Source organism: Ovis canadensis, chromosome 1, assembly GCF_042477335.2.
Source record: "Ovis canadensis isolate MfBH-ARS-UI-01 breed Bighorn chromosome 1, ARS-UI_OviCan_v2, whole genome shotgun sequence".
In the NCBI taxonomy this organism is placed as follows: domain Eukaryota; kingdom Metazoa; phylum Chordata; class Mammalia; order Artiodactyla; family Bovidae; genus Ovis; species Ovis canadensis.
The window spans coordinates 239,764,547-239,777,826 of NC_091245.1; the positions used below are offsets into that span (position 1 = coordinate 239,764,547).

Genomic DNA, 13,280 nt, shown 5'->3' on the forward strand with positions numbered 1-13,280 from the left:
TTCCTACTTTCTCTGATTTTGGTATCCAGTGACCACAAGTGGTCAAAGGATACTCATTTTAACAGAGATCTCATTCTACTTCCGGGCCAAGAGGGATCAATCAGAGGACAAATGGAACCCTTTTAGGGAGGGGCCTACAGTGTAAACAGGTATATGGAAGGGCTTCCTATGTCAAGCTCCATTCTATTTCAAAGTCTTTAAGGGGAACTGGGGGCTCCATTTTTCCTAAGATAACTTCCTCTCTGTCTCACCAAGCAAATTATCAGGTTTTTCCGAAGGACAGGGTTATCCTTTGTGATCATTTCAAGATAAATTAATGCATATTCTAAAAAGAAAAGAAAACTCACATGAGAGAGGATTAAGTGGGAGGAAATATAAGAATAGACAGAAAATTCTGGTTTCTCTCTGTATAAGTACACGGGGGAAAACTGGTTCTAGGTGTTTCCTCAACTCTCTGTAGAATCTTCAAATCATACGGCCTTACCATATCTTAGCTTTCCCACCTAAAAAATAGGGAGACGACAACAAAAAGGTATGCCCCACAGCCTTCATGTGCAAAATGATTAATAAATTAATTTCACTAACTTCTGTAAAATATAAAGTGCATACAAATGCTATGCAATTATAACACTCATTCTTGAAACAGTCTTACTGCTGTTTGCAATATTGAGCTAGAAATATATACGGTTCAAACTGAAAGTGGCATTTCAGTAATTCTTGAAAAGACGAAAAATAACAATCAGGATAGAACATGACTCGTACTCACTAGGCACGACATTCACATTTCGGTTGTTTTTGCCAAGGCAGTCATTATATATTACTTTGAAGAAAAATAACTTTATGAACTCTATCACTCTGAAAAGGGGAAAAAACAAGAAAACCAAACCTGATATACAAAACTAGCTGAAATGTCAAGATTCATCTGAAAGCAGATAGAACATGTTAATTTAGTGAAAAGGATGGTCTTTAATGTTTTGGCAAAGTCTTTCTCAGCCCAGAGTAAACATGAAATGAGTGGGCTGGAGTGAAATTGTTTCACAGTGTACAAAGCAGTTCACATGGATGCTGCCACAGCAAAGTAAGCGGACATGGATTTGAGGTCATTTGCATGAGTCAAACTTTGCAATGAGTAACTCACCTAGGAAGATATAAATTATTTATATAATGATTTGCAAAGGAAATGATCTACTGAAGTTGTACCAGCTACATTTTAAAAAAAGTAGTTCTACATGGTTTGCTCATTATAGACAAATCTATTCACAGTATGTGCGACTATATTACATGTAAATTCATATGGCAAAAGAAAATGAATTAGCACAGAACATGGGAAAATATCCCCCACATGTTTTAAAATGCCCTGCAATTTTTCACATTCAAAATCTTATGCATCTAAGTCTAAAAAAATATTATATGGAATACTCTTAAGTTACACAAACTGATAATAATTTACTGTATTTTTTACTCTAATAGGAGCAAATTACCACATACTTGAACAAAGTTAAAATAGTTACTATTTCTTTATAATAAATTTGATGTATAATTTACTTTACTTGTGCTTTTTGCACCAATTTATAAATACAGTATATGCAATACACAACCAAGACAGACACCAACATTAATAATTAAATTCAAAATAGCAAATACTTACCATATAAAATAAACAGCAAATACATCTCTTATGAAAACCAGAGCCCTCTGGACTTGGGGGCCATACTCTGGAAACCAAGTCAAGTTTGAGCACTGTGGAATCTCAGGCCAGCTGCGAGATTTTTTTTTTCCCCCTCAAGTTGGCATAAAGGTTCAGGAGAACCCAAACTGGACAGAGTCATTTTTGCCAAATATGGCAAATAATTGGATCAATTCCACTTCGGTTCATTCCGGCCTTTAGCATTTACATGCTGTACCTTCACAAAGACTCTGGTCAGTGATCCTGCCATGGAAAAATTTAGGACAGCTACTCCTAACGGGTTTCCATGTACCTCAGGGTGGCTCTCACAGAAGCCTTGGGTTAAGTTCTTGGTCTAAGAAGTTTAAGTTCTAAGCAACAATCTGTTTCAGCACCTTTTGACCACAACAAAAGCAAAGAAAAATCCTACATAAATAAGAACAAAGTTCATAAAGTGCTTATGAAATTACAAATATTTTAAATTAGAGCAATGCAAATAGATGTCCACTTCACCACCAAAGGTGACTGCAGAGTAAATGGATCACCTTCCTGTCAAGATCTGACATGCCTTTCAAATCAGTAGTTTGGTCCAGCACAGTTTGCCCAAAAAAAAAAAAAAAATCATCAGTGAATACATAAATATTTTAAATCCACCATAATTCATTCTTTCTATAACTACGAGATTCAATAAGAGCACCAATTTTTAAGTCTGCTACCAAACTCTTCCTGCAGTAGGCCCACATGATCTACATTTTTAAACCTACTTTTCAAGTTGAGTGAAATGAAACCAAACCACACCCTTTCCGTTACTTTTTGTTTCAACACCTTTGTACGAAATGTGGCGTAAAATATAAGAAAACTTCAGAGCAATGAAAAAACAGACATTTCCAAAGATGACTAATGCATTAAATGTGATTTTCTATTTTTCAGTGCAAACAGAAAAGTTTGTATCTTTGTCCTCTTCCAGACTCAGAAGTGTGAAGGATGCCCGTAGGGAGTCACTCCTTGCTGTGGCTGGTTACCTAGTGAGAGAAAAAAATTCAAACAAAATTGCAGATGCAAAATTATGCTACAGATAGATGGTATGCATGTGTCACTGCTTTCAGTACCAGCCTCAGGAACAGGAGAACAGACTGGCCTGGGAGTCTAACACTAGACAGACCCTTGAGTGGCCAGGTCTTAACAGCACTCTTGGATTCATTCTGCAGAGGGGCCAGCTCTACATCACGGTCCCACACCTGTCAGCAAAAGGCCTTGGGATGTGGGTAACTGGCCCATCAAAAGTCTCTATCCCTGAACCACCTAAATGCTAACATTAAAAGGGACTGTTAAGTATCATAAAACGTTAAAGGTTCTCAACACTTCATAAAAGTACACCAGAAATTCTACTTTAACACTGACATTATAATAGTTGAAAGAGAAGTAGCTTGAAGTGGGCAGTTTTCTGCAAATGGCCATAGATACATCAGAGAGAACTAGGCAAGAGTGTATCCACATGAGAGAGAGGCTGCATGTATAAGACGAGTGTATGCCTATGCACGTATGTCTATGCACACAGACAAAGAACCATGCACAGGTTCAAAAAAATGACACAGGCTTAGAAACAGCTACTGCTCACACAACTCTGGTGGGACTGTTCAAATCCAGAGGCCCCATGCAAACAGACTATGGCATAAATGGAGCCCTCTGGAGATGTGCAATGGGCAGCTCAGCTTAGTCGCCCTTATTCAACAAAGGAGACCAGCATCACTGCTAATGTCAGGCAGCAGAATCTATACTGTGGTTAAAAGGTGGCTCTGGAATGAGTCACTCTGAGTTTTAGTCCCAGCTGTTGGCTGAGTAACCTTGGGAGACACGTCAGTGTCCCTGTTCTCTAGTTGTTTTCTCATCTGTAATATGGGAATAGCAATAATACCTTATCGCAGGTAAAGAATCTGCCTGTAATGTGGGAGACCAAGGTTCAGTCCCTGGGTTGGGAAGATCCCCTGGAGGAAGGCATGGCAACCCACTCTAGTATTCTTGCCTGGAGAATCTCATGGACAGAGGAGCCTGATGGTCTACAGTCCATGGGGTCGCAAAGTATCGGATACAACTGAGCGACTAACATGAGGTGGTTTAGAAATTAAGTGAATTAACACATGTAAAGTCATAGTGCCTGGGGGCCCCGAACCTGCCCCCTAGTACACTTGAGGGCATCAGCCAAGATGCTCTCCGGGGCATCTAGCTTTGCAAGAAAAGAACCTGTTGTTTCTTGGGGTCCCCGAGATGGAAAGAAACATTCCTAGACTCAGATGGAAGCAATAGGAAAACATCTTTGCTGAACTCAAGGAAAAGACTGGGGCTTCTGCAGGAAAAGAAGCCTTCAAACCATGACTGAACACAGTAGGGACAACCAGGACTAAAGCGAACAGGAAAGCGGTGAGGAAGACCGTGGTTTTTGAGGAGCAGCCAAGCTCCACCTCCTGGAAGCCGTGTGTTTCTGAGGGAGCATACTTACTGGAAAGCTGCTTCTGGAGCTGCCGCACCAGGGCAGCCGTCTGCTGTTGCTGCTGGGTCTGCTGCAAGCCTTGCCTGGGGAACTGTCATCGGGAGAAAGGAGAGAGTCAGCACCCATCAGAGAAAAGAAGAGAAAGCCTGCAGCCACGCCTGGTCCACATCTGGCCTTCACCTGAAAGTGCCTGATCCATTCCAAACCCATTTCCAGGTGGGGATGTAGCCTTTACCGGAGGAGCCCCGAGGAAGAGTCCAGAGGTGCCCAGTGGTTCACAGATCCTTGATCCCTCACCCATCACCAGCTGACTAGTTGGTGTCACTATATTACAAACCATTTGCAGCAGCAAACTGAAAGCTGCCTGGTGGGAGGATTGGGTCAAGTACCACAGGCCTGGCCTTGAGTGAATGGAGACAAGAGCGTGGGCACAGAGGCCTGGACCCCATTGGGACTGCACCTTCCTGCTTGGTGGAGGACAGAGGTTGGGTAGGATGAGACCAGAGAGGCACGGAGGAGGACCACACTTCGAGGAGGCGCTGGCTTCCAGAGTTCTATGTGTGCAGAACAATCCGAGGGCCTGAGTGCCCTGGTTCCAGCCATTAAGTTGATACAAGAAATTGCAGTAGTTATTCCAAAGAGGGGGAAAAAAACCTATGTGGCAGAAGTAAAACCACCTCTGATTAACATCATTCATAGTGCTGATTTACTTTCTTCCTTAACCTTCAGATTTCAGAGTGTCACTCTAGCCTTCCTTTTCTTTATACCTCTCCCCGCCCCTTCTTTCAGCTAGGCCTATGACTGTCCCAACAAAGGATGCATTCTGATGCAAGGTTATCTTAATCAGATACACACTGGGATTAATTAACTTACCTCCACAGGCCCATCCCCCACCCACTCGGGCTGGAGTGCTGGCCCACTGACCTCCTGACCTCTAAGCAGGGATGGGGCGCACCCTGGAGATGGCAGGGCAGAAGCAGAGTCAAATCTCCGGTGTGTTTTCCTTTGCTTAGGAATAATGTGTTGGGTGTTTTCCTCCATTGCTATGACATCCAACAAATGAGTTATCCAAATCCAGGTGCTTTTCTGGATTCCAGGACGCCAAAGTGAGTAAACACAGTCCTTGCCTCCTGACAGCTGTGTCCTGACACTGTGACACCACTATCAGTGAGCAAAGGGACGAAGTAACAAGGCAACACTCAGCTTAAACCTGCACTGCTGACTGAGGCTCCACAGACAGACAGGCCCTCCTCTGATTGACAGGACACAAACCTTCCTCTCTACCAGCTTTGGCAGAAGAGACTGCAGCACTGCCCAGGCCCCTCTTCTGAGCACGTGGATGGAACAATGTGTTCCGGATGGCAAACACAGAGAGGACCAGCAGCCAGCGGATTTCAGAGTACTTAGCATGTATTCATTTGCCGGCTAACTGGCAACTTCCACCCAGCCTTTTTTTATTTTTTAACCTGAACTAGTTTTTCTTCTCAGTGAAAAAAAGAAACCAAAAGTATCAGTGCTGTTACCACAAATCTCCCAAGAAAGCCTTCCCCATACCTCCTTCCATAAATACGACTTCTCTTTTTCCTTCGGGGGCGGGGGGGGGGCAGGGCGTGGACTCCTATTCATACAAAGGAAGGCAATCTGGCTCAATAAGTTCCATGGACCCAATTTTTTGGAGGAAAAAAAAAAAAGATTATTATCTGGCTAATTTGGAATTCCAGAGGCATTCTGAAAAATTTCTGACTGGAACATATGAACTCCTTGAGGAAAGTTACATGACAATTCCACCCTTATCTTTGATTAAAAGTTAATGTGATTATTTAAGTATCTATTTCTGCCATTATGCACATTTTTAAAAGCAAGTGTTCAACACAGTATGATATTGACATAACGATCAGTTAATTTTAAAAGCCATCTTTCCAAAGCTTTCTGTTAGCATGTTTTCCTGGCCACCCAACTATGGCAACCTGAATTCAAGATGAAAAGAAATTATGAGCACGATAGTGTAAACACTATTTTCTTTAAAGCTGGAAGCAACTTTAAAGAAAAAAAATCATAGCCTGCTAACATAGTAAATTTAATCATAACAATTCATGAGCTTTAAAAGTATTTTTCAAGTCAATAACCATAAAACAGACCAAAGCCTGAGATGCCAAATCTAATTCTTCAGCAAGGGCACCCACTCTTTTCCAGATGCTCTTCCTTCACAGAAGGCAAGTGACTTGAGTAAGCAAATGACAACTCCCGATTTAATTTCTAAGCACGGGCTTTTCTTGTATTTTCTTTCTTAGAGGAAAGTTCCATTTTCTGATGACACTTTCTGAAAAAGCACTGGTTCTGTTGTAAGTCCATTTTGACTCTTAGGTGCGCTTACAGAAATGACGAGCCTGCACACAGGGGTGTTGATGATAACTGTCTACATGACCCAGCTGCTGTTGTCAACAAGGAAACAGCCTGATAAGGAACTAGTAGTCAAAAGCAGTAACCAAATACAAATGCATCTTGAGGTCCCCTGCATTCACTTTCCTCTTTCAAAGCTTCCCATACTTCTCCTACTCCTCTTGACCTCTGTTGCTGCCGCTACTGCTGCTAAGCCGCTTCAGTCGTGTCCGACTCTGTGCCACCCCATAGACGGCAGCCCACCAGGCTCCCTCGTCCCTGGGATTCTCCGTTAGGGGTTGAATTATTTCCCCCCGCAAAAGATTCACTAGCATCCTAACCATCAGTACATCAGAAAGTGACTTCAGTTGGAAACAGAGTCTCTTTTTTAAAAAAGGGAAATCTGGACACAAACACAGAGAGAACATCATGAAAGGATGAAAGGGAAGATCAGGTGATGTGTCTACAAGCCGAGGAATGCTCCAGATTGCCAGGAAACAATCAGAAGCTCAGAGAGAGGTGTGGCTCAGGCTGTCAGAGAAACTGGCTACACCCACTCGATGATCTTGCACTTTGAGTCTCCAGAATGGTGAGAGCACAAATTTCTGATTGTTCAAGCCACACCCTTGGTGGTATATCATTACAACAGCTCTGGAAATACACACAACCCCACCAGGCTTCCACCACTTTCCGGGGCTCAGGCTGACATCTAACAGCCTTCGATGATTCTAAGCCATCCGGGGGCAGGATGCGAGCCTGGCACATCACCTCTGTGCTCCGTGACCTTAGGCACCGTGCTGGCCTCCACTGCACATCTGAGCGTACACACGTAGACTTGTGAATGTCACCAGACAGCAGGAGGGCAAGTCATGAGCAGAGTGGCAGCCATGTTAGCACCGTCCCTTCCCCTGAGTCTGCAGGAAGGACAGCTGTGAGTGAGTCAGAGCTGGCGTCTCTTCAAAAGCCAGTTTACCACTTGGTCACCAGCAAGCAAACAAGCGGGAGAGGAAGAACACTAGCCAGTAACAAGAACTGGATCTGCTAGAGATGATATAATAAATATAATACATATAATCAATCTTAGCAGAACTAATAAGAAAAGGAACTGTAAACTAAAGATAAAAAGAAATAAATTGTGTTAAAATTGCTGAGGCTTTGTGTCATGGCTCTTCTGAAAATATACAACTAGAACCTTTTTCTTATACTTCTATTTTCTTTCACTGTGAGGGGAAAGGAAAAAAAAGAGCAATGGAATATGTAACAAAATATCCCCAGGATCACTAATATGCAACTGCTGCTGCTGCTGCTAAGTCGCTTCAGTCATGTCCGACTCTGTGCGACCCCATGGACAGGAGGCCCCCCCAGTCCCTGGGATTCTCCAGGCAAGAACACTGGAGTGGGTTGCCATTTCCTTCTCCAATGCATGAAAGTGAAAAGTGAAAGTGAAGACGCTCAGTCGTATCTGACTCTTAGTGACCCCAAGGACTGCAGCCTACCAGGCTCCTCCATCCATGGGATTTTTCTAGGCAAGAGTACTGGAGTGGGGTGCCATTGCCTTCTAGGAATGATCTAAATGCTCAACAGTAGGTAGGGTGGTTAAACAAGTAATAGCAGAACAATACAATGGACTGACTTCTTCACACCTATTCTCAATGACAAACATGCATTATATTAATAAGCTTAAGAGGATATGTAAATAAGCATGCTATAATTAAGTATGCAAAAACTAATTATACTAATGCAAAAGTCCAAGATCACTGGTCATCCCTATAACTTGTAATTTGGAAATTATCTGAAGTCTATCACTCTAAGTGCTAAGTTTCTCAGTTCACCTTAAAACTTAGGATGTACAACACATCTGCCTTTGTACAAATAGCTGCTAACTAGATTATAATGTATTGGGCTTCCCGGTGGCTCAGTGGTAAAGAATCTGCATGCAATGCAGGAGACCTGAGCTCAGTCCCTGGGTTGGGAAGATCCGCTGGAGGAGGGCATGGCAACCAACTCTAGTACTCTTGCTTGGAGAATCCCATGGACACAGGAGCCTGGCGGGCTCCAGTCCATGTCGCACAGAGTCAGACACGACTGAAGCGATTAAGTGGCAGCAGCAGATTATAATGTATTGCTCTAAATATCAAAATAAAACATCGTGCTTCTCAAGGTAGCTTTTTAAAAGCTAAAAAAAAAAAAAAGCCTACTGTGGATTTTACTTTCTATTTACATGACTGTGAATGGAGGTCTTTGTTTCTCTGGAATTATTTTCCTTGGAATACACTGAAGAAGAATCATGAGCCTGACCTGACTGACCCACTAAGTCCCTGGGATGGAAGTGTCTTAAGCCAGTGAGTGAAATACAACCTGCTGCATTAAAACATATCAATATTGACCTAGAAGTCAACCCTGAATGTGTGATATATGTTCTCTATACACAAAAAATTATTAAACATTTATGAAACTATTAGAAGAGTAGAAAGGTACTAAATTTTGCTGTATGAGATATGCTTAATTCTAGTGCAATATGGGACCTGGGTCTCCTCTCAGCTCTGTATAAGTGGACCCTCTGCTAACAATTATAACGAAAATAGTTTGAAGTTAATTTCCACTCCAGTCATATAATTTTAACTTTGTGATAGAATCATTTCTTTTTTTCCAGTCAGTTCAGTTACTCAGTCGTGTCTGACTCTTTGCGACCCCATGGACTGCAGCACACCAGGTTCCCTGTCCATCGCCAACTCCCAGAGCTTACTCAAACTCATGTCCATTGTGTCAGTGACGCCATCCAACCGTCTCATCCTGTGTCGTCCCCTTCTCCTCCAGCCTTCAATCTTTCCCAGCATCAGGGTCTTTCAAACGAATCAGTTCTTCCCATCAGGTGGCCAAAATATTGGAGCTTCAGCTTCAGCATCAGTCTTTCCAATGAATATTCAGGACTGATTTCCTTTAGGATTGACAGACTGGATCTCCTTGCAGTCCAAGGGACTCTCAAGAGTGTTCTCCAACACCACAGTTCAAAAGCATCAATTCTTTGGAGCTCAGCTTTCTTTACAGTCCAACTCTCACATCAATACATGACTACTGGAAAAACCATAGCTTTGACTAGATGGACATTTGTTGGTAAACTAATGTCTCTGCTTTTTAATATGCTGTCTAGGTTGGCCATAGCTTTTCTTCCAAGGAACAAGCGTCTTTTAATTTCATGGCTGCAGTCTATTACATTTCAAGGATTTCTTTAAAAATGAAGATCAAACTGGCCAATGCAGGGGTGTATTAAATTCCCTCGGGGTGTCCTATTTCCATCTTATGGGGGCATTATCAGCCCATTACCACCTAACTGCACTCTATCCCACCTAATACACTAGAGCCCTGGCCATACTGTTCCTTCTTACTAAAAACTGAAAAACCACCCATCTTTCAAATTCTGTCTTGGAAAAGAAATCTACATCAGTGTTCTCCAAAGTGTGAGAGACATGTAGTCATACAGCTCATCTCAGGCATGGTGCTCACTCACCCAACTCCCGTGGCTGAATTACCTGCAGAGTAAGTACTTATTTTCACAGGTATTTCCAACACATGACAAGTGATGTGCCCACTACCACTGACAGCAGTGATAAAACGCTTCTTTTTAGAATATGTTCAAGGAAATAGGAAAAGAAGCAATTTAAAGAAAAACAGTAGGTAAATAAGAAAGAAGGGATATGGTACTGGCAAAAGTAAAAGCTACTGAGGTTTGGCACACATTGCTTGATACTATGCGTAACATTTCACAATTTGCTTTACCAAAGCCACAGAAGCAAATTATAAGATTACATGAAAAATTCACGAAATTGCATGAAATGAATTCCATGAAAATTCTTCCAGCAAATGCTAACACAGGCTAAAATTGGGAGTTTCTTTTACATCAATAAAGATAATACTTTAGAAAGTACTCTCACGTTTCTTTGGGATTACTCAAAGGAAACTCAAAGCCAAGTACGATAATATTCTAAGCATACCCATTGTAAGTTATCATTTTAACACTGTTTACAAAAAACTTGGTTTCTCAATATAAACATTTAGTCCACAGAATGGAGAGGTCTAAAGAAATTTGAAGAGGAAAAATTCTATGACCTGCTGAACCCTAAATATTTATTTATACCTTCCATGAAAACAAATATACTGACTACAACAGTAACACAATCCTTCTCTGATAAAGTTCAAGGGAGGAAACTGGCAGGGTATATTTAGGTTTTTTTCAGTTCTTAACAATCTTATGGGACATCAAAAAACGCAATCTGCCTTTGAAGAACCCCAGCAAAAAAAGAAAAGAAGAAACGCGCATGTTTGGTTTTGAAATGCTAGGCCTTACCAGAGGCTGCTGGGGCTGCATTGTTTGGAGACCAAGGGTCTGACTCTGGGTCTGCGAGGACCCCTGAGGCTGAGGGGGCTGCTGGGGCTGGGGGGGCTGCTGGGGCTGCTGCATCTGCAAAGAAAGAAAAAGAATTACACAGCTAAAGTAGGAGGTTAATATTATTCCATGGAGAAGGAATGCCATTGCAACCCACTCCAGTATTCCTGCCTGGAGAATCCCAAGGACAGAGGAGTCCGGCAGGCTACAGTCCATGGGGTTGTAAGAGTCAGACATGACTTAGCAACTAAACCACCACCACAATATCATTCCAATTTCCTCCCCCAATATACCTTCTGGTTATTTTGTTTTAACAAAGATGATATGCACCTGCCTCCTCCATCTTTTTCTTGCCACACATCATTCATCTTCAAGGGCAATACCCAAGTCTGCTCCTCCATACACTCTCTGACTACTCCAACACTAAGGAGCTCCTCCACTGTACTCAGTGATCAGTCTAAACCATCTGACACCGTCCAGGGACACTTTTTGTATTTAACCATTCCTTTACTGCCATTTGACCTTCCACATATTTTATCCCATCTTATGCTACCAAGTGAGACAAGGACTGCTCACTAGTTATCTTTTCACCCCTTATGACACCCAAAGGAACTCCTGAATTTATTTTTGTTTTAAAAGAAGATTTAGATGTGAGAAGTTCTGGTGTAATTACCAGCATAAAATTGTAAGCTTATGTCCATGAATGTTGGCGTAAATATATGGCTCTTGGAAAACAGCTCCAAGTCACAAAAGAAATATAAACTAGACATCCATCTGGTGGGACACCACAGAGGAGCAGAAAATATTAGGAGGTAGTTTGTCTCAAACTTTAAAGTCTCCTCCACCCAAACACTTCATCCTGATGATGTTAGCACCAGACTTCTTTTCATCTTCTGCATTTTCCACTTGGTTGGCATACTCTCTCCCAAATTATCTTTCAGTTCAGTTCAGTCGTGTCCAACTCTTTGCGAGACCATGAATCACAGCACGCCAGGCCTCCCTGTCCTTCACCAAATCCCGGAGTTCACTCAGACTCACGTCCATCAAGTCTCTGATGCCATCCAGCCATCTGATCCTCGGTCGTCCCCTTCTTCTCCTGCCCCCAATTCCTCCCAGCATCAGAGTCTTTTCCAATGAGTCAACTCTTTGCATGAGGTGGCCAAAGTACTGGAGTTTCAGCTTTAGCATCATTCCTTCCAAAGAAATCCCAGAATGGGATCTCCTTCAGAATGGACTGGTTGGATCTCCTTGCAGTCCAAGGGACTCTCAAGAGTCTTCTCCAACATCACAGTTCAAAAACAACAATTCTTCGGCACTCAGCCTTCTTCACAGTCCAACTCTCACATCCATACATGACCACAGGAAAAACCATAGCCTTGACTAGACGGACCTTAGTCAGCAAGCAATGTCTCTGCTTTTGAATATGCTATCTAGGTTGGTTATAACTTTTCTTCCAAGGAGTAAGCGTCTTTTAATTTCACGGCTGCAATCACCATCTGCAGTGATTTTGGAGCTCCAAAAAATAAAGTCTGACACTGTTTCCCTATCTATTTCCCCATAAAGTGATGGGACCAGATGCCATGATCTTCGTTTTCTGAATGCTGAGCTTTAAGCCAACTTTTTCACTCTCCTCTTTCACTTTCATCAAGAGGCTTTTTAGTTCTTCTTCATTTTCTGCCATAAGGGTGGTGTCATCTCCATATCTGAGGCTATTGATATTTCTCCTGGCAATCTTGATTCCAGCTTGTGTTTCTTCCAGTCCAGCGTTTCTCATGATGTACTCTGCATAGAAGTTAAATAAGCAGGGTGACAATATACAGCCCTGACGCACTCCTTTTCCTATTTGGAACCAGTCTGTTGTTCCATGTCCAGTTCTAACTGCTGCTTCCTGACCTGCATACAGATTTCTCAAGAGGCAGGTCAGGTGGTCTGGTATTCCCATCTCTCTCAGAATTTTCCACAGTTTCTTGTGATCCACACAGTCAAAGGCTTTGGCATAGTCAATAAAGCAGAAATAGATGTTTTTCTGGAACTCTCTTGCTTTTTCCATGATCCAGTGGATGCTGGCAATTTGATTTCTGGTTCCTATGCCTTTTGTAAAATCAGCTTGAACATCAGGGAGTTCACAGTTCATGTATTGCTGAAGCCTGGCTTGGAAAATTTTGAGCATTACTTTACTAGCATGTGAGATGAGTGCAATTGTGCAGTAGTTTGAGCATTCTTTTGCATTGCCTTTCTTTGGAACTGGGATGAAAACTAACCTTTTCCAGTGCTGTGGCCACTGTTGAGTTTTCCAAATTTGCTGGCATATTGAGTGCAACACTTTCACAGCATCATCTTTCACGATTTGAAATAGCTCAACT

At 42.2% G+C, this 13,280-nt stretch overlaps 1 protein-coding gene across 3 annotated transcripts in view; it reads right to left on the reverse strand.

Annotated features, from left to right (window-relative positions):
- Nucleotides 1-946: 946 nt before the first annotated feature.
- Nucleotides 947-13,280, reverse strand: part of MED12L (mediator complex subunit 12L) — a 361,426-nt gene continuing 349,092 nt past the window's right edge. For all 3 annotated transcript variants that reach the window (XM_069580602.1, XM_069580597.1, XM_069580588.1), the window contains 3 exons: nucleotides 10,879-10,992; nucleotides 4,164-4,245; nucleotides 947-2,688 (listed from right to left, as the gene is read on the reverse strand). In XM_069580602.1, coding sequence (XP_069436703.1) covers nucleotides 2,636-2,688; nucleotides 4,164-4,245; nucleotides 10,879-10,992 — 249 coding nt within the window. In that variant the 3' untranslated portion in view covers nucleotides 947-2,635. The remainder of the gene's footprint in view (nucleotides 2,689-4,163; nucleotides 4,246-10,878; nucleotides 10,993-13,280) is intronic.